Source organism: Alligator mississippiensis, chromosome 2 (genome assembly GCF_030867095.1).
Source record: "Alligator mississippiensis isolate rAllMis1 chromosome 2, rAllMis1, whole genome shotgun sequence".
Lineage (NCBI taxonomy): Eukaryota > Metazoa > Chordata > Crocodylia > Alligatoridae > Alligator > Alligator mississippiensis.
In genome coordinates this window covers 289,066,874-289,092,261 of record NC_081825.1, presented here as the reverse complement: position 1 = coordinate 289,092,261, position 25,388 = coordinate 289,066,874, and the positions used below count along the sequence as shown (strand labels likewise).

At 43.9% G+C, this 25,388-nt stretch overlaps 1 protein-coding gene across 1 annotated transcript in view; it reads left to right on the top strand.

Annotated features, from left to right (window-relative positions):
* The window catches only part of AKT1 (AKT serine/threonine kinase 1), a 105,244-nt gene that overhangs the window by 27,056 nt on the left and 52,800 nt on the right, over positions 1–25,388 (top strand). Inside the window, exon 3 of the mRNA XM_006271369.4 lies at positions 24,561–24,689. Coding sequence (XP_006271431.2) covers positions 24,561–24,689 — 129 coding nt within the window. The remainder of the gene's footprint in view (positions 1–24,560; positions 24,690–25,388) is intronic.

Sequence of the window (25,388 nt, the reverse complement as noted above, 5' to 3'; positions counted from 1 at the left end):
CTGGTCTCCCCATGTATACAGAGCCAGTCACCTCATCATAGAAGGCAATCAGGTTGGTCAGGCATGACTTGCCCCTAGTGAATCCATGCCAACTGCTCCTAATCACCTTCTTCTTCTCCAAGTGCTTAGAAATTGATTCCTTGAGAATCTGGTCCATGATTTTTCCAGGGACTGAGATGAAGCTGACTAGTCTGTAGTTCCCTGGATCTTCCTTTTTCCCTTTCTTAATTATGGGCACTATGTTTGCCCTTTTCCAATCATCCAGGACTTTCTCTGGTTGCTGTGAGTTTTCAAAAATGTTAGCCAATGGCTCTGCAATCACATCAGCCAACTCCCTCAGCACCCTTGGGTGTATCCCATCCAGCCCCATGGACTTGTACATGTCGAGCTTTTCTAAATAGTTCCTAACCTGTTATTTCACCACTGCTAGCTTCTCATCTCCTCCCCAGACTGTATTGCCCAGTGCAGTAGTCAGGGAGCTGACCTTGCCTGTGAAGACTGAGGCAGAAAAGTCATTGAGCATTTCAGCCTTTTCTGCGTCCTCTGTCTCAAGGTTGCGTCCCCTTTTAGTAAGGGACCCACACTTTCCCTGGTCCTCCTCTTGCTACCAACATACTTGTAGAAACCCTTCTTGTTACCCTTCATATTCCTTGCTAGCTGCAACTCCAATTGTGCTTTGGCCTTCCTGACTTCATCCCTGCCTGGCAGAGTAATGCTGTTATACTCCCTAGTTATTTGTCCATATTTCTACTTCTTATAAACTTTCTTTTTGTGATTTAGTTTACTGTAGAGTTGCCTGCTAAGCCAAGCTGATCTTCTGCTATACTTGCTAGTCTTCCTGTGCATCGGGATGGTTAGTTCCTGCACTCTCAGAAAGTACAGCCAGCTCTCCCAGACTCTTTTCCCCCTCTGACTGTCTTCCCAGGGAATCCTGCTCATGTGTTCCCTGAGTGAGCTGGTCTGCTTTTCTCCTGGTAATCAGTTTTATCTCACTGTTACCTTGTTCCCCCATCTGCCCATGTGTCATCTCTTGTCTGTCTGTGTGTCCTCCCTGTATTTTCAGGACAGGGGGACACTCTTTGTTCTGTTTGTACAGTACCTAGCACAGCGAGGACCTGGTAGATGACTCTGCTTCTACACCAGGGGTGGGCAAAATACGGCCCACGAGGCCATTCTGTCCGGCCTGCGGGGCCCCTAAAAAAATGTAGAAAATTAATATTTCTTTGCTCTTGGTTCCTGTCAAAAATGCAGTAACCAAGAGCAGTAGGATCCAGGGGAAGCCTGGCGGGCTCCAACAACAGTGGGGCCCGCACGGCCCCGTCCCACAGCCGGAAGCCCCAGCCGGGGTTTCTGGCCTGGGAATACATGGCTGCCCCGGTGTGGGAAGCTCAGGTTTGGGGCGGAGGGGACCCTAGGCAGGGAAGGAGTGCAGGGGAGGGTGAAATGGACCCTCCCCGTCCCACATTTGGTGCCCCGCACTGCAGCTGCTTGCAGCCCGTGTGGGGCTGCCTGTGCCCGCTCCAGACAGCCTCATGTGGGCTGAGAGCACCTGCAGCGTGGGGCACTGGGTGTGGGAGGGGCTGCTTCTCCCCCGCACTCAGCTTTTCCCGGGCTCCTTCCTTGTGCGGAGAAAAGTGGCCCCTCATCCGCCCCATAGCCCGTGCCCCGCACTGCTGGTGCTTGCAGCCCACGCAGGGCTGTCTGGAGCAGGCACAGGCAGCCCCAGGCCAGCTGCAAGCGGCTGCAGTGCAGGGCGCCGGGCATGGGGCAGGCGAGAGGCTGCTTTCTCCGCCCCCCATGCTCAGCACCACCTTGTAACCTGGCCCCACTGCCAGGGGGGCAGTGGGGCAGGTTACAAGCTGGTGCTGAGCACGGGGAAAAAATGGCCCCTTGCCTGCTCCAGATAGCCCTGTGTGGGCTGCGAGCGCCTGCAGCAGGGGGCGCCGGCCATGGGGCGGGCGAGGGACCGCTTTTCCCCATGCTCAGTACCAGCTTCTTTCCTGCTGGTGAGAAGGGGGTTGGGGCTGTGCGCTGCCCCCCACCTGTACCTCGGGGCTGGGGGGCACTGGGTGTGAGTGGGCGGGGAGCCAGTGGGAGCACAGGGCCTGCACCAGTGTCCTGGGGCCAGTGCTGGTGGGGCCCAGAGCAGGGTGGCAGGAGCACGGGGTCCCAGCCAGCAGGGGCTCTGTGGAGCCAGGCCAGCTCCCCACTCCCTGCTGGTACAGCCCAACCCGGCTCCACAGACCCCTGCCAGTCTGCACCCCACTCTGGGCCCCACCGGTGCTGGCCCTGGGACATTGGTCCAAAGACATTGGTCCCAAGATGGTGACCAGGGGGTGGGGCACCTGTCAAGGGACGGGGCTACCCATGCGGCTCTTGACAGTCTGCCAAAACTGGGTAAGCAGCCCTCTGCCCAAAATAACTGCCTGCCCCTGTTCTACAATGATAAAAATCATTAGTATCTAGAAAGCTTTAGTTTACAGTAAAAAAATCTGGTTTACTATATTCATTAAGAAGTTTTTAATTACTGAGCTGGGTTTTTGCAGCGATCAGGTTTGTGATACTTTCTACTTTTAGGGTAAGCCCTGTGGTTAGAGTACAGGTTCGATTGTCATCAGCAGTAAAAAGCTACTAAAATAGCGGACTGTCTAGGAGCTGCGCTGATTGGTTTCTGGGAAGACAGGACTGGGTTTAACTATGGTAGGACCTCATGTTGTAGGCAGCTTGTTTCCATGCACCATTTTAAAAGTAAAGTGACACCTCGTCCCCTCCCTCGGATATGTGGTTTTAAGTACACATTCGCACTTCAGAGTGCGTGCATAGCTTTTGACCATATACTGTCCAATACTGTTTCTCTCAATTCATGTGGTAAAGTAAAGCATGGGAGAAGACACACAAATCACTTCTTCTTGTGAGTGTTATATTCTGAGAATATGTGAATGTTCATCATTCTGCTGAGTCTTGTGTCCTCAAACCAAGGACTGGAGGGAAGAATAATAAAACGAATGCAGGTGGCCAAATAAACCAACCAGCTACTTTTTCATAGAGTTGACCTGAAATTGTTGAGGGTTTGAAAAAAGTTTAGTTAATGCTTAGGTTTTTCTCCACTAATGTTTGGCTTTCTCTTTAATTTTTTGTACCTCTAGATTTCTAGCTTTGTCTAGAAGTACAAGTACTAAAGAACTTGTGGAGAGTCTCTGGCCATATGCTGGGCCTGTTTGAAAATGGAAATAACAAGGCTGAATCCTAGTTAAAGGAAGAGGAGTAGTTTGAGTTCCTGCTCAGAGCTACTGAAATTGGCATCAAACACCTGATTATTCATTGGGAGCAAAGCTGTTATGATTACTGTCCCATCCTAGAAATCTTGATGGTTCTCGTCAGTGCTTTCTCACATACTAATTTTCTACATCGTCTTTTCAAATAAATAGGAATTCAGCATGGCTTTAGACTGTCTTTCTCAACCTCTTCAGCGCTGCAGGCCAAATAAGTGTTTGCAGGCCAGATCCCTTGTGTAGAGGTTCATCACCAGGCCAGATCCAGTGCAGGGTTGGTCAGCAGGTGTGATCTGGTCTGCCAGTGAGGCCCTGTATGTTGGATCCAGCTGTGGAGCTACTGTGCGCTGGCATGATCTGGCATGCAAAGCAGTATCATCTGGACCCGGGGCTCCCCGTGGGTCTGGAAATTTGGTGGCAGAGGAGCAGTGCCAGCATTAATTGCTATGATTCTGGGAGTAATTAACACTGTTACCACTCTCCCTCCCCTTCCACACACCACCCCACCACTAATTTTTCAGACCCATGGGGAGATCCATTGCCTGGATGACATGGCTCTGCAGGTTGGATTTAGCCTGTAGGCCAAAGGTTGAGCACCGCTAGTTGAAGAGATGGGTTTGTTGGTAAAAGGTTTTAGTCAAGCATAGCTGGTTTCACACTTATTAGTGCATTGCGGTCTGTTCTGGGTGACCAAAAGTTTCTTTCTGTCCTTAGATACGTAGGCTTGGATTCTTTGGCCCAGACAGAGTATAAAATGACTTCAAAAGAGGTGGAGGGAGCTGGGGAGGATTTCTGGTGTAAAGGAGTTGTTTGCTGTCAGAAAGCAGCTGCTTTTGGTATAAGCAGAGAGGAGAGTGTTGTTCTTGGTGCTAGTTGGAGCAAGCTCAGTTCTGCCTAACTCTCCACAAGCAAAAGGTGTGTCGTCCTCCATCCCTGGCAGAAGTTAGAACAGGCCCCTTCCAGTGCATTCATGTGACTGAGGGAGTGGCTGATGGCTCTGTGATCCCGTGTGCTGTTCTCCAAGCTCTGCTGGAAATGTGGCCTTTATTCATCTTGAATTAGTGATGTTTACTTAAAGCTTAGGGTACCTCAAGTTACCTGTTTTAAGGCAGGAGACTTAGACTTTAGTTGATGGACTGTCAATTTAGCTTGGTGCTGGTAAACTGGAGCCCAAACAAGGCAGTGGAATTAGAAGCCAGTCCATTGCTTGGTTGCATATACTACAGAGCTAACCCAATCACGCAGATATCTCCCTTCCCCTGGCTGTGTTGTAAAGGGCACCCCACCAAGGAGCAGACTTGATAACTTAGGTTGTTAGTAACAGGTTAATGGCCGTTTGTTATTTATAGGTCACTTTATTGAAACTGCGTCAGGATAATTGTGACCAAAAATCGTTACTGTTTGATGGCAGCTTTATATCTCCAATGTGATTCAACTAGATGCCATGCATGTCCATAAAACAGCTGGTGTGCTAGATGGCTGTTGGCGGAGTAGCTGTATGTAGGATGGACTCATAAATACATAGATGTTAGGGGCTGAAAGGCACCTCTTGAGATCATCAGGTCCAGCCCCCCTGCGCTTGGGCAGAAAAGACAACTGGGATCAGATGACCCCAGCAAGGTGAGTGTCCAGACATGTTTTGAAGATACCCAGAGTAGGTGATTGTACCACCTCTGGGGGGAGTCTGTTCCAGACCCTGGACCGTGGAGACAGAGCCAGCCTCTCACTCTGAAAGGTGACTGCCTGATGGCAGGGTTGAGACGTGGTTGGGGGGAGAAGCAGGGGGCATAACTTGTGCGGTCTGCTGTCTATAGTGGGTCCTGCTGTTCTGCTTCAGACTTGCGTCACTACTTTGAAATCTGAAGCCAGGATCTATATATGGAACTTCACCAGATTGTAAACTGGATAGTTGTGGTGTGTGGGGGATTTTTATTGCTCTTTAAAACAAAATACCCAGAGGAATAAGGTGCTTCGAGGGTATGTGTGTGGTGTGAGCTGCTTTTTCAGTCGTCTTTGTTGATTGTTTTTTAAATTGTGTCTAACTGCCTCCTGTGGACACTTTTTCTTTAAACACTTTGTGTATTTCCCCTGTCCCTTCCCTCTACAGTGGGGCGATGTGTGAGCATTAGAACATCGGTGTCTCCATGCAGTTGAGGCATGCAGGTGCTCTGAAAGGGAGTGGTGCCTGCAATCTGTATCCCATTCCTTCCACTTGGCACGGACCAGGAAATGGACCCACAAAGCATGCAAACCTTCCCTGTCCCCTGGCACTCAAGGGAGCAGGTATTCTGTCAACTGGATAGTAGGAAGGGGTGAAGTCGAGGGCTGGGAAATGGTTTGATGGTTCAGGTGCTCTTGTGGAGCTGGGAATTGAGCTAAGGTCTTTCTTGCTGTGCCACAAACTTCCTCCCATGTGCCCTGGGGGAAGGTTGGTTTTGTCTCTGTGCGTCAGTTCCTTATCTGTGAAATGGAGATAACGGCACTTCCCTACCTCCAAAGGTGCTGTGAGGAGAAGTGCATTAAAGATTGTGATGTACTCGGGGGCTATAATGGAGGACTGGACAAGTTGCCCCAGGTGGCTAGAAGTATCATGCATCCCAAGAATGGTTCTGCTTCTAAAGCTAGCCAGAAGTTTGATGTGTTGATGGGAATTGGGGTCCTGCATTAGCTGTGAGCTGACCACTGCAGTGTGCCTTTCCTATGCATGTTTCCTTTTCTTGGTCTCTCTATGTCTGAATATATTGTACATAAAACCACACAGTTAACTTCCTTATTAAATGTTGTTACTTGGACCATTGGTCTGCAAGGTCTGAGTGCTCAAGTGTCGGTACATGACCTAGCTTTCATATTTGCCCTTCAGGCACAATCACAGCGATTAAACTGAGGATTTCAGAGTCCGATAATGTTGATCCAGCATATTCTACAAACCAACTTAAACACTGAAACTAAATGTTTAAAAAAAACACAAAACTTTTGTGGATTTTGTGTGTTTAAATGTGCAGTTAAGAATAATTCAGCAGTTACAAACAAGATCTTTATATCTGACAGACTAATTTGACTTAAGTAATAAAATAGAGGAATTGTCCTTGGTATAACTGGTTAAATTCACAGAGAAACTACATCCTTTTTGTTGCCAGTGACAACATAACATTCCCTAATGTTTGAATTTGAGTGGTGCCTTATACCCAAAAGTACGTGCAAACATTTTCTTCTTAAGAATTTCTATTTAATGACATTGGAAAAGATGTTCCACTCTGCTATGCTTAACATTAGATGTTGGAAACTGCCTGTTTATATATAGTGCATACAGGTACGAGCCAGGAAATCTGTCTGCTTTACCCTTGCATTGCTCCACGTGCAAAGGAGGTTGTGACAGAAGGTGGCACATGCGAATTGAGGGGTGTGGGACTATTTTTTTTCCCCCATTGTAATAGGGGCCAGCTCATTCATTGCCTCCTTTAAACATGTGGTTCACATCATCTCCCCTGTTCACCTGCTTTGGTAAACTCTATATTTAGTTGTCTCTGCTCATGCTCTTCATCTATGCGAAAATAACTTCTGTGTCATTGCCCTCGCCGTCTTTGCCCTCCCTCCCCTCACCTTCCCTGTTGTTGCTTCTGGGTTTAAGGTATTCATTTGTTTTTGGAAGATTGTTTTTACAAGGAGCGAGTGGGTGCTGTAGAAAGCATTTTATACCCTGTAATAAACTTGTTGTGAAGAATATGCAGACTATCAAAAACACTTCCTTCTCTATTATAACACTTGCTAAGAGGTCAAAATGTGTGCAAAACACTTGGAGGGGGTGGGGCTGAGAGGCTGAGAAATGGCTTGCATGTGTTTGAGGCATACATCTGTTTAACAAAAAGAGAACCGGGGATTAATGGACAGGCAAATAAGGGTTTTGGTTCTGGGCTCTGGGGCTGCATCTGAAGATTGCAGGGGAGCAAATCTGTAGATAAGTTTCCTTTGGACCTTGACACCTGTGGTGTAATGCCATGTGGTATTTAGCAGAATTGGTTTTTTTTCCCCTGTCCTGTAAATTTCTGATCAAAAGAGAATCTGGGCAAGATTTTGTTTTAAGCAGGATCTCTTCTGTCCCCAGGATTAGTGCACTTCATTACTAATGTCAGAGACAAATAACCAGTGGGGTGAGCCATTGTATCTGGCTGGTGGACAAAGAAGTGTAGGTATCCACTGTATCTGCCAGGGTGATTTATATTACTATCCATTGTCTTCCTAGGGTGTTTGGGGAGATGCTGTTTCTCTCAGGGGGCATTGAGCTCTGGAGGCTTCACAGTTTTCTGGGTTTGTTGTACTGTACATCATCAGAGTGTTTGCCCATATCCTCAGTGAGGCTTACCAGACACACATGGGCTAGACCTGGGTGGAGAAGTGTTCTTGATCCTATGAGCAATCCTGATGAAAACAAAATATGTTATTCAAATACTTTTTGCAGTTTTTTTTATCAAACTGCTAAGAAAGAAATCACACTTGGTTTCCTATGGAAATTTGTGTTTTTCATTGGAAAACCCTTTTGACAAAACATTTCACACAGCTGTACCATTGATAGGATTGTTGGGGTTTTGTTTTTTCTAAAAAGCAGCAATTCCTGCTAATAAGGACTTTTTTCCTTCCTACTTTTTTGTGCTGATGGAAGCGAGGAACTAGTGATGCTGGCTATAAAGGCAGGCACGCTAAGTTTTCCCAGATAGCTTTGGCAGTACTTATGCCATTTGCCTGACTTGCAAAAACCCATGGTAGTGCAATCCTGGAAGATATTTAACCAGAGACTGCCAGCTGTCAGATCATGTAGGGACTTCTGTGATGTGATGTCTGCAAGCAGAAACTACCAAACACAACACTTAGAAACTTAACTGAAAATGCATATTTGAACCCAAGTCTACCCAATTAAAAAAAAAAAAAAAGACTGCAGTAGTAACCCATTGGACTACCTTGTTCTTGTGGGATTAGGTTGGATTGTATTTACCCTGCACTTTATACTGTTTTTAAATTGAGGGCCGTTAGTTTCCAGGAATGCTAGTTCCTTACTTCACGAACACAAATATGCACTCAGATCATTTTGAAGAAAGGAGTGGGCCCTGAAAAGAAAGCACCCTTCGCATGCTTCAAGGCATAATGTAATCCTTTTAGTACTTTGGATTGCTGCGATTGTACTGGGCAGACCAGGATGCCTCTCAGACATCTGCTTTTCTGTCTGTTGAGTCAACTCAATATCCTCAAAACTGTAATTTTCACTGTAATGATGGATTACACTTGTCACAGTTTATGGAATTTTGGCTGGTGTGTTTAATAAAAGGAAACAGATTCTAATGCTTATTATTTCTGAAGTCACATAGATCTGAACTAAAGCTCAGCGTATGCAAGACAAACTACGCTTTAATTTTACAATTGTCTGATGGGACTTTGCGATTTATTTGTTGTTACTTCCTTAATGATGTTGCAGTCAGAGGCACTGTTTTGCTAAATGTTGTGTAAAAAGTAAATTGTAGCACAGCAGATGTTGGTATTTGGATGGATGTCGGTGCAATGGGGGGACAGCAACAGTCATCTCTGTCAGCTGTCTTCAGACTCCACAGGCCTGCTGTGTGGTTACTTTGGTGTGTAAAAACAGCTCGTTTTGCAACTGGGAAGTTTGGCATTACGTTTGGCATGAAGCCATTCTACTGGGTTAACACAAGTGTTTATCCAGCAATTTTCTTAAAATTGGTAACTCGCGGAAAATGTTTATTAAACTTCAGTACAGAGGAAAAGGGAATTATAGCTGGCTCTGTTCTTTTAAAACAAACAAAAACACTTGTAATACTGCAAAGGGTTTTTGGTTTGGGGTTTTTTTTTTTTGGTTGCTGTTCTATTGAGAGTCTTTTTGTCAAATACTTGTTTTTAATTTTGTTTTATCTGCTAAAGGGAGTGCAACCTGTTTAAGCGGCTAGGTGTCTTTAGCTAAGGAAGGTAAAAATAGGAACTCCATTTTTATTTAGTCTGCGTTTGGTTACAAATAAAGCAAAAGGCATTAAGTATTGCAGATGTAGCAATTTGTTTATCCCTTTATAGAAATTTCAACTGAAGCATAGAATCTGAGCTTGAATCTGCAGAGCACCTGATTTTGTATCACAAATTACTTAAAATTTTACCTTTAGGCTAATTGGAAGAGTCCCCTGCAGGCTTTCAAGAATTCTCAGTTTATTAGACTCCTGTCAATTTTAGATTCTCTTCTACATGGAAATTGCAATTTGGGGAGTAATATTAATAAGGAAGTAGCTTTATAAAATGATGCTGCTTTAAGCAGACAAAGTTCTCTGGGTAAATGTGATATCTTTTATTAGACCAACTAAGTAGTCGGAAAAAATGTTCTTTGCAAGCTTTTGGACACAAACACCCTTCTTCAGGCACAGTCTGGAGAGTCTGCTTGTGTTTTGTGTTCTCCTGGATGGAATAGAAACCAATATGCAAGCTGCAGGTCTATGAAAATGCAAATGGGTGGCAGAGAGGATCAGAGGTCATGGGAGATGATAAGTGTGAAACAGGTAGGTGGAGGGGAAAGGGGGGAATATTGACCTGGTGATTCAGTGTAGCTGGTAAAATTTAGAGAGGCTACCTGGAGTTATCGGATGGTAGACAGGTTATAATGTGCCATAAATCCAATGCCTATATTTAGTCCATGATTTTTTGTATTCAGTAGATTTATGAAGTGAAGTTCATAGGCTTGTCTATGAAAGGTGTTTTGTAAATTCCCTCTGAGGATTAGAATTGAGAGATTGGAAAGAAGAGTGGTTGATTTGTAAGAAGTGTGCACCAACAGGTAATTGGATATTCTTGTCTCTTTGATGGATTTCCAGTGTGCGTTCATTCTGGTATGCAGTTGTTGTTTGGTTTCTCCTATATATTTTCCATCATGACATTTTGTGCACTGGATGAGAGATATGTTACATTACTGGAGGTGTAGGTATAAGATCCAGGAATGGTGATGGTTCTGTTGTGGGGTGTAGTTATTGTGGGGGTGGTGGAGATATGTTGGCAAGTTTTACATTTCTTGTCCCAGCACAGTCTGGATCCATTCGGTGTGTTTTGGGCCATAGGACATTTACTTCTGGTGATGAGATTGGCATGAATGACGCATGCCCCCGGTGGCTGCGGGGCACAGAAGCAGCAACAGGAATGCAGAGGCAGTAAGCGGGAGCTTCCACAGGCGCCGCCGGTGGAGAGTGGGGGGAGGGGGTGGCGAGCGCCGACCAGGGATCAGCGACCACCCACAGGCAGCGTCAGCAATGGTGGGGGGAGGGGGGAGAAGGGTGGCGAGTGACAACCACCCCTTTTTGTAGGGGATGCACTGCCATGCTCAGGTCGTGCACATGCACCTGCATGTACTCCCTACACGTTACCCCTGAAGATTGGTGAGGTTTGTTGCTTGTTTAAAGGCTAGGATGGGTGATTTTAGGAGGGCCTATTTAAGAATTGAGTCTTCTTCTAGCATGGGTTGCAACTGCTTGAGGATTTTCCGTATAGGTTCCAGGGAGGGGTGCTATGTCATAACTAATGGTGTGCCATTCATGGGGATTTTCTTTTTGTACTCCAGCAAAACAACAACAGACTCTCCGTATGCCTGAAGAAGGGTGTTTGTGCCCGAAAGCTTGCAAAGAAAAATTTTTCCAACTGTTTAGTTGGTCTAATAAAAGATATCACATTTACCCAAAGAATGTTGTCTGCCTATGTCCTTAGGCCAACATGGCTACAACCAACAACCCCAAAACATGGTTGCTTTAACCAGGCTTTTACATCTTAATCTGGGAATTTCAGAACCTTTAATCTGAGGTTTTAATGGGAAACTGTATGACAGTATGGGAAATGTTTTAAGTTTGGATTTCTCTGTTTAATTGTTTTAGCCATTAGTGCCACTTTGGTTAGAGGATTTAACTGCCTGTCACTGGGGAGGACCTCTGTTTCTTGTTGGAAGGAGAAAATAGCAAACTCCAATGCAGAGGAGCTGTGGAGATACAGAGGAGTGAAGTGAGAGAAGTGTGAAACTCCTTGTTTTTCCAGATGACAATGTTTATTGTACATCGCACATAAATGTGCAAGGTGCTCAGTAAATGGTTTAATTGAAATACAGTTTTATTACCAAAAATTACTCCAGTGGAAAAAAAATCCTGCTTTTTATGGAAGAGACAGAGATGTTTCTTTGCTGTTGGCATCTTCCAGGTTTTGTGCCAAATTTGGCTTAATTTTGAAAGCTTCAGTTTTACAAGAGTGTCAGTCAGCCCTTTAAAAAAAAAAAAAAATCTCTTAGTTTGTCAGAGATTAACTGACAAACATGCAGCAGCTCCTTTTCATAAACTCCACTTCTCTCTTTTGGTTTGTTACTGAATCTGCAATTAAATTGTAGCCTGTATACTGCTTTTGGGGAGGACGGAGAAGGGAGATGTAATGCCAGAATTTTAGTTTGAGGAATAATCCAGGTTTATAACTTCAGCAAACAAAAAGGCAAGCTGAAGCTCCAGAACCTGGCTGCCCTTTTGCAAGTTTCTACTACAAAAATTGGCTGCATCTCTGCAAGGATGCTTAGTTAAGTGACTGCAGAAATGTCAGGCCCCCAAAATTCTTCCCTTGTCTTTGCATTTAAAGCCTTTGGATGCTTGCTTTTTTGTTTTTTTGTTTTTTCCAGAGACAGTTTGGATCTAAACTGACCTAACATTCAGAGATTGGAAAGAAATACTGAAAGCAGAGCGGTCCTAGCCCACTTTGAAAAATAGGCCCCCTTGCTTCCAGTTTTTTCAGGCTTGCTCCTCCTTTGCACCTGATATTTATTTTGGTGACCTCTAGTGGTCCTGAGTATGGCCTCTGGGGTGCAAAGCTTTGCAGTCCCCTTGACTGTCCCCACTGGGGGCATTTGTAGTAATAGCAGCATCTGACTCCAAATGGAAGAGACCCTGCTCTGCCCCCACCCCTTCTCTCCTTTTGTCAGCAGCATCTTATCTGGTGCAGCAGTTTCCAGCCAGAGTCACAGTACAGCGTCTAGAGCATCTTGGCTGATCTGCACCAGACCTTATTTCTCCCCTTCCCCTCCCCCCTTAACTCACTGGCAACAGCAGGACCTTCAGGGTGGCCTCTTTTTGCTTGACCCCTGCGGCAGCAGCAAAACCTCCAGCAGCTGCAGCCCGAGATGATCGTATCAGATCAGGGACTCGTGAAGGAAAATGCTGTGTATCCAAAGCATACTCCAAGCATCTAATTGTAAGGCAGGATTTTTTTTTTGTGTGTACCTTCTTTCGCAAAGCTCCCGGAGGCAGGAATGTTACCCCAGGTGACCTCCAACCAGAACGTTACCCCAGATGACCTTCACATAAGCTTTATTTCTGGTTTTCTGGTGCTTACATTGACTTCCCTTGTATCTAACTTTGCTAGAGAGCTTGATTTAATGACAGCAAATTCTATAGGCACAAATAGCAAATATACCCCAACTAGGCAATATTGCCTTTGGGTGAGTGGGGGAAGATGGGAGCAAGGCTTTGGTCTGCACTGGGGGCTCTCTCGGGACACATCCATGGTGGAAGGGAGGTAGGCGGTGAGGCGTGGAGCAGTCATGTGCATGCGGTGCACTGCGCCTGGAATATCAGGTGCTGAGAGGTGGGGCTGATGCAGCAAGCCCTGACCTCTGCAAATCCCGTGGGGAGGGCTGAGGGGTGGTGGCTTGTTTTTTGTTTCCCCTGGAAGCAAGGCCCGTTTTAGAGGAGGGAACTGGGATTTTTCTTTTTCTCTTCACACCAGAAATGCTGTTCGTTACAGTAGGACTACCCTAATTGCAATGTCCGCTGTCTTACTTTAAATAAGAAACACCTAGCTTTCCTGATGACGTACTTTTCTGTCCTTTTCCTGCATCCTTGAGTTTTTTTGCTTCTGGAACTATATACCGTGAGCAGAGATTCCTTATTTAGTGAAGAGTGATATTAAACATACTATATGGGTATTGCAGTACGAGTGGTAGTACATGATAAGTGTTGTAGCATGGAGTCAGTCTGTCTTGGGGCTCAGCAGTTAGGCTTAAGTGTAATGAGTTGAATAGTGACTTTGTGTTAAATTCAGTAATGGTTGTTACTGAGTATTTATTATTATTATTATTATTATTTAAAATTCTGGCTCCACTGGAGTTAGCGGGAACTTTGGGGTTGATTTCATTGGGGCCAGTGTTTCACCCTGCATTGTAAAGTGAGTGCATTTGCTATTTATGGAGAGTGATCAACAGACAAGCTCTACTTTGACCTGAACTCCCAGGGCAACAGCAGTTCTCTCCGCTGACAAGAGACCTCACTCCAGAGAAACAACCAGTAGAGGTTTCTTGTACCCCTCCAGTCCTTGGTTTCTCAGCTGGAACTGCCAGCAAAGTTCCTGATTAGTGTTGGTGGTGACTGTTTAGAAAAATGTCTTCCTTCAAGTTAAATTATCTGTCTGGTAAGAATAGGCCGCTACAAAACGCCGCGTTGCCTATGCCAACATAATTTAGTTTCTGGCATGTGAACTGGATTTCGGGTGGCTTTAAGCCAGTTTTCTGCTCCCTTTTCCTGGGTAGGTTGACTCATAATTCCTATGTAGGAGGAATCCTGGCCTATAGCTTTAAGTTTATGGGTGCAAAGCAGAAATAGGAACAAAGCCAGGAGGTGTGTCAGTTCACATGGGCACTATGCTAACTCAATATGACTCAGAATAAGCCATCGGTATAGCTTATGAAAGAAGCTGGAGGCTTTCAGGACTGAGCATCTATTCTCAGTCCACCTTAGCCTGCTTAGTGCTGTTTATCCATTTCTTTATTATCAAGAGATGTACTGAACAGCAGTTGTTTTGAATACATCTTCACTGTTCAAAACTAAGCAGGTTTCTGTTCATATCTGTGTGTCTCAGCAAAACTGTCCTTCCCACACAAGTACTGGGTGATCTTGTGTATTCTCTAATGTCTGCTATTTTTTTTTTTCCATTTCTTTTGGCTTCCCCAAAGTTTCAATGCTGTGCGAGTTAGGCTGTGATCTAGTGGTCTGAGCCAGGAACTTGAGAGTCCTTGTTCTGGTTGTGACAAAGGGTCTCTCTAACCTTGAGTTTATCACTTCACCTCTGTCTCAGCTGCAGTTTTGGGATGCTAGTCTTTAACTTGCCCCACCATGGTTTTGATTTAGTAAAGTGCATAAAAGTTTAAATGCACAACAAAATTGCTAGTTTGAGTATCGGAGTTCTCCACCTTTCCCTATATCCTTTCTCTCATTGATTGTATTTAATTAGGGAAAGCTTGTCCTGAACATATTCAGTGTGGACTATTTAAGCAGCGTGTGGAATTCAAGCTTGAATTCCCTTTTTAGTTTTTCATACACTCAAGCGGTCTTTGGTTTGCATTACTTCTCAGTAGGGGTGCACCGATAAAGATTTTTTTGGCTGATACCAATGGCCGATTGTTAACTAGCCATATTGGCTGATACCGATCCGCCAGCCAATATATAGCCCTGCCACAGCTTGGAGAACAGTGTCCAGCTGGTAAGCCTGTGGGGGAAGGGGCATGGGAAAGGGAAGGGGTATGGGGGGGGATCAAGGCCCTCATGGTCAGGGAGGGAATGGGGTTGGGGCTGGGGCAGGGCAGGGCACGGAGCAGACACATGGACAGCTCGTCTGGGGGTGCGGGAAGTGGGGAGGGGGGCAGCTCCTGACTGCTGTGTGCGTCCCCAGGGGAGGCATGGGGGGCATGTCCCCCCTGGATTTGTGTATGGGGTGAAGATGGGCTGCCCACTGCAGGCTTGGGGCCAGGGGCTGCACTGACATCTTCCCAGCTGGAGGAGCTGGGCTGGAGCTGTGCTCGGGGCAGGCAGGGGTGTGGTGGGTGGTGGCTGCGCTGGGGGAGCTACAGTAGATTTTGGGGTGGCTGTAGTCCACCCTGTAGCCCCCCCTCCTAGCTCTGCTGCCGCCCACCCCAAGTGCAGCCCTGGCCCAACCCCCTCAGTGGGAAAAAGCCGGTGTATCCCCAAGCCCACAGCGGGAAGCCTGCCTTCGCCCCATGCACAAATCCAGGGGGTCACATGTCCCCATGCCTCCCCCGGGGGTGCGCACAGCAGCCAGGAGCTGCCTCCCCTCCCCACCTCCCACACCTGCCACAGACTTTACTGGCCAGACGCTGCTCTCCAAGGTGCCAGGTTGCATTCCTGGCTCTGCATGCTGCAGCTGCGCACATGCACACAGCATTTATTCGTGACATTATTAGTTACACCAGCCAAAAAAAAGCCAATTGCTGATAATGTAAATTTTTTTGTTATTGGTGCCAGTGTGATATGGATATTGGTGCACCTCTGCTTCTCAGTTGCATTTTTCCTTCCTCCCTTTATCTCCATCTTTAAGCAGAATTTAATTGAAGAGCACTACTACATATACCATATTTAAATAAACTCAAGTTCAAGAGTTGTTAGAGAGCATGTCACTTCCATGTTATTGCAGGTAATTATGTCAACCTTTTTTATAGCAGCCTAGACTGTCTGGAAAAGACTAGGTATGTTCAAATGTGTTGGCATATGGGGAATTAGGATACAACCAATGTGTATGTATTTGGAGCCCGATTTATTGAAGTAGTGTGTCCATAACAGAAGCTGAAGACATTGCAGAGTTGTAGGTTCCCTACAATTCTGAAAAATCAGACCCTAAAGAGAGGAGACATTTAAAATCTTAGTGGGGTTTATTTGCTTAAAACCCTTAGGCCTAAGCTTTTGCAAAATCTCTCCCTTAATTTCTAACTGAAGTCATTGGGAGAAAAGACTGGTTCAATCCAATTCAGTTTGATTCTCTACTTTCTGCTGTTTTTCTGTGGATAATATGTAACGCATTTAAAGATGGGTAAAAAAACCAAGTAGTACATTATGGAATTTTTGTTATTGGAATGATTTATTTTCTTAAAATGCGCTGGTGCTGAGAGCAATGCGTTACTAAAAAAGGTATTAAAATTAGATTGCATGCCTTCTAATAGCTTTTAAAGCACTTTTTTGCTTTCTCCAGGATGTAATCGAGACAAAGTTCATTCTCATACTATTTTTAACATAGTTAAAGAGATCAATGTATCCTTTCTTATAATTTATGTAGCTATCCTTAAAACTGCAGTGTTTAATGAAACTTCATTTGCATCTTTTCCCATTGGAGACAGCTGTAGGTTAGGACTAGCCTGACTAAGCTGTGCCAAAGGTAGGAGTAAGGAGTTTTCTGTATGCTGATTAATTCTCTTTGACTCCTTTGGGAATATCTGGTATTGCTTAAATTGATTGCTGTAAGCAATATGGCAACATTTTTGACCTTCTAAACCGAAACGCAGCAAAAACTCCTGTGTTTCAATTGTACGGTTATGTAGAATTGAAGGGCAGCATTACGGAGTTAAGAGCGATCCACCATGAATTTGGGGTGTTGCCTGACAGATGATGAGCTCTAAACAGTAGTGATTTTTAATATTAACATCTGTTTTCTGTGTGAAAAGGCACCCGGATAGATAGGAATCAATATCTACTTCCCCATAATTTTTATTTCGATCTGTTATAGAGATCCATTTCAGATCAACCATTGGCACCCTAAAATATTCACACTGGCCATCTGTTAAGAGACAGAAGCCACATCCAGTAACTTTAGTTTTCTGCAGAGTTCATTCAAACACTTCATGTGTTGTGTTTTTTAAAGCCCTAAGTAGCCATGTAATGAATTTTTATTTATTTATTTTCAAATTAACTTGCAGATGTGCGATGCCAGGTGAATGGGAGTTGCTCACTTGTTTTGAGCAGGCTTGGAGTTGAATACAGTGTGAAGATTTTTCTTTGTCACTCCAAACATGAGACCATCTAATCATTCCCCTTTTGCCCCACCTCCAGCTCCCCTCCCCCCTCAAATTCCCTGAAGATATGATAATTAAGCAGGTGCCATATATTGTGGCTTTGTGTAAGCGTGAGAAACAGTAGTAGGTTTAGAATAACCAGCGCCACACTTGAAGAGGAAGGCATTTCTTCTTAACCTGTTGGCAATAATGTCAATCATTGTCATGCAGGCTGCTGTCGAGCCTTACATGCAATGCACTACTATCCAGCTGCATGGAAAATGAGTAAGAATAAAGCAGTGAACGGATTTGCCTTGCGCTGAATTAGCTTGTTGTGACAGTGGACTGCCATATATGGTCAGTGAAAGGCGAAGAGCCGGGATAAGCTGGAGAGCGCCAGTCTGGTGCAGACAGTCTGCTGACTCAGGCTTGACCTCCCCATTGGGGAGCACCCTTGACTGCAGTCTGAGCCGGCTCATTGAGATTCAGGGCACAGCCAAAGTGTCCGCAGCTGTATGCTGGAGGCAAAGGCTGAGAACACATCCAGGGAGTGACCAAAAAAATAATCAAAGAACTGGCCCCCTTCTGTACTCCTGTGAATAGCCAGGCAAACCAGAGGTCCTCATCTCTGAGTGAGCATATTGGGAAAGACATTAGCATACGCTTATTCCCTCCCCAGCTACCTAAACCCTGGTACTGTTTAAATATCTTGTTTTGACAGTTTGTCCAGGGGAGAAAAAAAGGGGCACGTCGACCTCTAGGAAAGGAAAACGGAAATAATGTGATGCTGTGATATACACAGATTTTTAATTGGGGGCACAATGATCTTGTCTGCCTTAAAAATATCAAATATTGGTACATGATGTGGATTTATCTCACTGTCTGGAAACTGCGGACTGTTTAAAAAAAAATCAAAGAAGAATTTTCAACCTTTTCTTTTAAAAATAAGGAATTTGTATTGGCTTTAATAAACTTTTCAAATGAATGGATAGTTACAGTACTGACTAGCAGACACTAATTGGAAAACCTTCCCTTCAATCCCTCCAGCACACATGAGATGGCAGCTTCTAAGAACTTCACGTCTTTGAGGAAGCTGGCATCTGTTTCTCTGAAACCTTATTGGGCAGACAGGATGCAGACCACTTTTTGCTTCCATTCAAGTTTTATAAATGAGTCATTCCATTTCTTTGACCAGGGGAACATTAGTCCTGCTTTTGGCACAACTTTGGTGTTTTGCTCAGAGGGTTAAGTGCTCAGTGAGAGAATGCATTGCATTTGGTCTGTTTGAGAGAGACTCAAACAAAGACTGAGGCTGAAAGGTTTTTTAGTTAATGCTTGTGGTGTTTAATTTTAATAAATAAAGCTGATTTTTTGATGCCTGCAGCAGACAGCATAATGCAGGATTTATCCATAGTTTCCACTATGGATACATGAGTGCATTTAATATAATCGGGACATCGCTTTTCTCTTGAATATTCTAGCCTGGCTCTGGTTAATTTGGGATATTAAAAGTTAACAGTCCAATCCATATTCTTGTAATTTTTACAGGCTGCCATGGTTGGGTAATTACTTTGCTAAACTATATATTTTTTTTAAATCCTCAGTGTCTATGTGTGCGAGTTTATCTAAAAAGATGTAAGCAAAAGCTGCTTAAATATAGTCTGTTATGAATTAGAGGGTGTGGTGTTGGCTTTGAATGAGCTTGATGCAGCAACAAGCATGCAGCAGTTGGTAAATAAAGATGGATTTTCTTTTGTTCTGCTGGTGCTTGCTGCTCATTATTCTCCACTTACCCCGTAAGCTTCCCAGGGAGTGGCAGCTGTTTCTGATGTTAGACACTCTATCAGTGGTAGACAGCTCCAGATTCAGTACGACAGTGTTGTGGAGTGGAAGGGCAGGGGGGGTGGAACCGAACCCTGAGTTATTGTAAATCCTCTGTAGAATTAACTTTTCATGAACCAAAAGAGTTTTTTGCTTAACTTTCTGAAATATTCAAATTGGAAGTATGCTTTGCGCTCCATCTTGTTATGAAAAGTGCTTTTGGCACAAGGTGGATTTACATTATAAGTGCATATTAAGGATTTTAATGTGCAGTGTGTGGGGGCAGAGACACGGCAATAAAGTGAAATCAGTTTATAACAATCTTCATGTATATTTGTGGCAATGTACAGTTGGGGAATTCTTGCATTTTGCAAATTGCTCTATGTAAACAGCATGGTGAATAAAGATTTTAAATAACAAAGCTAGCAAGTTGGAGAGGAGTCTGTTCAAATCCAGCATTTTACATGTAGGATTTATAACCCGCACTTTTTGCTTTTCTCTCTTTGCACTGTTAGCGTTCTGTTACTGAAAACAAAGAAGGCTCTGCCAAGGCATTAAACAAGCAATGAATCACTGAGGAAAAAATCTTTTGCTTTCTAAATTGTTCAGTTTTCCATGGTGGTTCATTATTATTTTTACTGTTGTCTAATAGAGTTGGAGTTTAATTTCCCCCCTCATGCAGTTTCTTGCATTGGTTTCTCTCTCACATTTTTAATTGTGCCTGTATTTAAACTGTTTTATAAGAAACAGCCTAACTAATATAAACAACTTCAGATAGGGCAATTATAACTGAGAAGCTAAAAAAAAATTGGGGCAAAAATCAAAACAATGCAGCTCATACTTCAGATATGCCACTTTCCAACTCTCCTAACACAGTAGGAAGAAAAGGCTCATGATTTTTTTTTTAACCAACTTTGTGCAAGCAGTCTAATACTCTATTTTGTCTGTTTAAACAAAATGTTTGAGTTCTGTCTCAAGTATTCACATACCCAGTTGTGACTTGTCTTCTAATCAATGGGCAGTATATGTGTGTGGGTATATCTAACTTAGTTTTGGAATTCGTTGCTTTTGCGGTGCATTTAGAGTCCCATATCCTATATGTAACAACTCATCTAAATAATTTTATTTTTAAGAATAATTTTGAAAGGAAGGTACGATTTGGCAACTGCCATAGTTAAAATGAGCATGTAAATTTTAGCTGTTACTCTTGCCAGTCTCAGAAACTCAAATTTGCTTCGTAACAACAGAAATACCACACGCTTTTTCCTGCTGATTTTATTTGCAAACCTGTGCTCCAGTGCTGCTGTAGATGCAGTTGTCTTTGCTTAATTTATCATTTCAGTATACTGTATATTCACGCCTCTCTGATCGCTGTCTTGTGCAACCACAGATAAGTAAATTTCATGCCAGTTTGTTACATTTCTAGTTCCTGTCACTTTAGAGCATGTTATGCAATGACACTCATTCTATAGTTCCTGCTGTGTGCTTCATAATGCTGCAGGTCGTCAAGATACGATGTTTCTGCACAGAGCATAGGTATTATTTATTGATTCATAGTAGTCCTTGGCACACATAAAACTGTTGCAATATTTATTAAGTGGCAGACAGAACAAAAAATTATAATAAAAAATAGAAATGTTTACAATAGAATTGTTTATACAGTTTAGAAATTAGCTTTAGGAAAGAGAACTAGCTGCAGTGGTGATTAATATGTGATGGTCCAAATGTTGAATGATCCCATCATCAGGAAGAATATGTCTGATGTTTATGAAATAATTAATTCCTCAAGGAGGAAGTGTGAATGGGCTGAAGAAGAAAGGGAAAGTACTAAGGAGAATGCACATGCAGTACTCCAATTTGAAGGTGGTGATTAATTTTACTACAAGATATATTTCCAATTGGAACAGATCCGTGCAAGAAAGCTATTGGAAAATGATCACATTTGAACACTGAATAAAAAGTAAAAAGGAAAAGAGAAGAGAGTGTCTGCAACAACTCAATATTGTGAATTAGAAATGGGATTTCATGATCCCCTTCCCTCCCCTCCCCTCCCCCTGCAAAGAATTTCATTTTCAATAAAACCTTTCCTTTGATAATGTTGACCAGAAAGGCATTAGGACAGATTATGCTAGCCCTTACTTGTCTGTACAAAGAAGAAAAGGTGAATGAAACTCCCCTGGCTTGATCCATTGCATATTCTGACTGGCTGCATAGTTGGAGGGGCAGAAGCTTCCACCTACCCAATCTGAACTTCTCTTTAAGCAAGTGGGTGAGGGGATTGAATGGGAGGATCCATGGCTCTACCCTTGCTGGTCTGCAGCAGCGAGCAATTTCCTCCATAAATTTACTCTCCAGATCAAAAGGAAGAAGCAGGGACAAGTCTTTTGCCTGAGTTCATTTTTGGGTCTGCTCCTGGCCACCCCTTCCCAAGAACAGATTTTGCTGTTGCACCCAAACTCTTACTATGGGAGCAGAGGAAAGCACCTATTAAAATTTTGACTGAAAATGTTGGTTAAGACCTAGTGGATTGCAGGAGCTGAAGACACTGAAGTCATTGGGCTTTGAGGAAAACCTGGCACCTCCTGCATTTAGATCGTGTTACAGCTGTAGTTAAATTGATACTTATCAAGGTATCATAAGCATAGGCAATGTGTAGAGAGGACACGAGAGAAGCTGCCGCTGGCTTCTACGGGCAGTCGCCACTTGCCACCTGCCTCCTCCCCCCCCGGCCATCGGCGTCTGTGGGTGGTCCCTGCTCACCACTGCCGACACCGGCATCTGCAGGCAGTCACTGCTCACTGCCAACTACAAATGGTGCCCCCCCAATCTTGGAAAGCACCAGTCGTTCATGATCATAAGCCTAAATTTTTGATCTAACTTCAAGTTAGGGTCTTAATCTTCCACGTCTGGAACATCTGCTTCCAGCTTTGTCTGTTAAGACCAGTACTGGGAGGAGGTGGTGTTGCAGTTTCAGTTGTGGAATAAGGTGAAATGTCTGCCCTCTTGTAAATGGCTATGGGGTGTTCTGATGTAGGTTCCTTGTGACCAAGTTCACTTGATATATAAGAAAGAGGTTTTTTGGTGTGGGCCAAGGTGCTAGTGACAGTGCTGGCAGCTGGGATGAGCATCTCTGCTCATGTCTTGTGTAGTCCTATGCAGTGAGAACTCAGCTGTGACCACGAGTTTGTATCTGACCATGGTAGTTAGGGGCATGGTCTGATAGAGATGACTGTTGCAAAGTGGCACTGGATTTGGACCTAGTACTTAGAAGTGGAAGGCTCCAAAAGCCTCTGTGTAGTCCCAAGAGTTGCCAGCATTTGTTTCACGTTAAGAATTAAGCACTTTGAAATATAAATGTTAAGTCATGACAATCATGGGTCCAGTCCTCAGACATTTCTATGGTAATTATGACACTTTGTTAATCTCTATAGGTTACCATGGCAGTTAACCCAGTAGTTTTCAACCTTTTTTTTAGACTCAAGGCACCCCTTGGAAAATGCCAGCCCTTAACTTTCATTTTATTTTTTAGACTATGGAGAAACAACAGAGCAATTCTTCTGTTTTAAAGACTCAGAAAGACCACAACAGGTCAGAATGTATGAGACACTATGAATTCCTGTTTGAAATCTCTGAGTTTATCTTGTGAATCATTCCTAGGTGTTTGTACACCTAATAGGATTAATACTGAGTAGCACTTGGTGTTACTCTCAAAGGTGCTGTGGCACTGAGAATCACTGATCTAACCTGCTGCTGGGGCACGCTGACTTGTACATAGACTCGTGCTGTATCTTGTGCGTCTCTTCTGTGCTGTCACTTGTATCAATGCTAATAGAAGGTCTTGGCAGATGTGCCGAATTTAGAGGATATCCTCCATACTTACCCTTGGGCAAGCTGCCTTCCCTCCTCTTTACTTACCCGTAGCTTTTTTTGCTTTAGGATAAAAAGTCTAAATGCTGTTGTGGCTACACAGGGAAAGCAACTGCCAGGTGTGCAGGTGAGCACCACAGAGCAGGTATGAGGTTGAACAGAGGGAAGAAGTGCTGCAGCTGCTGTGTGAAGCAGCCAGAGGCTGCATCACAGAAGGAAGGGAGGTCTGTGGGGAGAGGGAGGCAGGAAAAGCAGCTGTAGGGGAGTTCCTGGGGCAGGGTGTGCGGCATCCTGGGAGAAATTATCTGTGGTGGAAAGTGGAAAACAGCAAGAGAGGCTGTATTGGGTGGCCAGGGAGGAAGGAAGGAAGAAGAGTAGCAGAAAGGAGCTGTGGCTAGTAAATCTGTGGTGCCTTGTATTTTCTTGTTTTTGTCTATTATTCAGTTTGGTGGTTAGCCCTTCAAACAAATCAACAGTGAGCATCATGCCCTTGCATGATAATCTCTTAGGCCTTAAAATGAGACTGACTGAATAAAACGTATCTGCCACCCTGGAAACGCCTGTCTATTCCACTGTCTGGTATCTTGTCTCTGGTGGCCAGCATCAAGCATGTCAGGGAGGGATCTAAAGCCCATCTACCATTATGGGCAATTAATAATAAACTTGAGGAGGAGAAATTTGCTGCCCCCAAGGCAGTTATTCGTTAGCTCATCTCTCTAGATATGTCTTTATCCTAGTTAGAAAATTCCAATCCGTGGACAAAACTCCATGATGTTGAGGCCACATGTTTGTAGGAGACTGTGACCAAAGGCCTTTAGGTGGAACACAATAAAAATTGCAAATATGTCATGAAAGCACAGAGGCCCAAGGTCATGTGAAAGTGTTGTACGTACTGCCCAGATGCAGGGTGAGAGTGCTTAAATAGGCACAGTGAGGCCAAATGAGAAACAACTTGACCAAAGTCAATAGGTAGACAATACACCCTTCCCATGACTGACTAGGTATTTGGTCTGTGAAGTTGCTGTTCATTCTGCCGCCATATGTTTGAATGTGACCGTGCTATTTATGCACAACCAGAGGTTCTCTTTATAACATTGCTTGTGAGCAGTGGCCTGGGGTTAGAAATGCTTTGCCTCTAGGAAGAGAGGGCAAGTTCTTTGTAAGACCTTTCACATTCCTATTACACAGTGAGATTTTATTTTTCATATTATGAGGTAGCATCTTATCCTACACATTTTTAGATGGTTTGAAAGGAGTAGTGTTATGTAACTTAAGCAGAGAATGATCTTTTTATGCTTTAAAAGTGACTGTTGGTTTGATAAAGCAGTTGACTAATTAGTAAATTACCCATTGTTGTTTAAAATACTTGCGCTGCAAAATGTAAATGAAAAAAATTTCTCCACTTGTCAGTATGAAAAATGACAATAGCAAAAATAATACATAGGACATCTGCTGTGATTTTTAAATTTTAAAATGCATTTAAAACAGATGTTGCAGAGTTTGTATGGAAACAGAAGTAGCTGGAATAAAATATAGCTCTTTACCTTTTATAAAATCCCATTTTTTGGTTAATATCACTGTCACTATCTGAATCACTCCTGTATTTTTCCATTGTTTATACCAGGACAAACTGACTGTGTTAAAAACCTTGCTGTATTAAAAACTATGTGCAGTATAATTGTTTTAAAGAGGTTCCTCTGACATTTGTGGGTAACAGTGCATGGAATGTTTTCTGATTTTTCTCTTCTGGTCTGTGATTTTTTTTTTTATAGGAGAATACATAAAGACATGGAGGCCAAGGTATTTTCTGCTGAAGAACGATGGCACTTTCATTGGCTACAAAGAGAGACCGCAGGATGTTGACCAACGGGAGTCCCCTTTAAACAACTTCTCTGTAGCTCGTAAGCCTTTTTAGCACCATCACTCCTGCCCACTGGGTTTTACAGGTTTTGTGTACATTGTCCTTGTGAGCAGCGTCCTTAATGTTAAACCAAAATTGGTCCTAGACAAGCACTGTGGGAGGGCTGAAGAAATGTCCTCATTTTAGACAAAAAGAGCATTAGGTTTCTCAGTATAAACCTAACTCATAGCTTTGCATGAAGAGTCGATCCAGAGTCAGGTCACATCTACTATGTGTACTTCACTTCTGTTTTTCAGTCTCTTTTGTGTTACTCCTGCAGAACAGAATAGGGTCCTGTACTCTGATATTGTTTTACAGTTAAAATAGCTGCTTTTTAGGCCTTCAAACATGGGAATAACCCTACTGAGCAGTATGTGCTCCAGTACCTTGCTGAATTGAGGCTGAAAAGCCATACATTACGTATCTGCTATTGGTTCCAAATTTCAAAAGGTGATTGATAGGGGTGCACCGATAAAGATTTTCTTGGGTGATACTGATGGCTGATTATTAGCTGGCCATACTGGCTGATACTGATCCGATAGCTGATTTACAGGAATGTAGCCGGGCAGCTTGGAGAGCAGCCTCCTGCTGGTAAGTCTGTGAGGGGCAGAGATGTGTTGTGGGGAGGGAGGGGAAGGCTCTGGGGAATTTTGGGATGGCTGTAGCCCACCCTGTAGCCACCTCTCCCAGCACTGCAGCT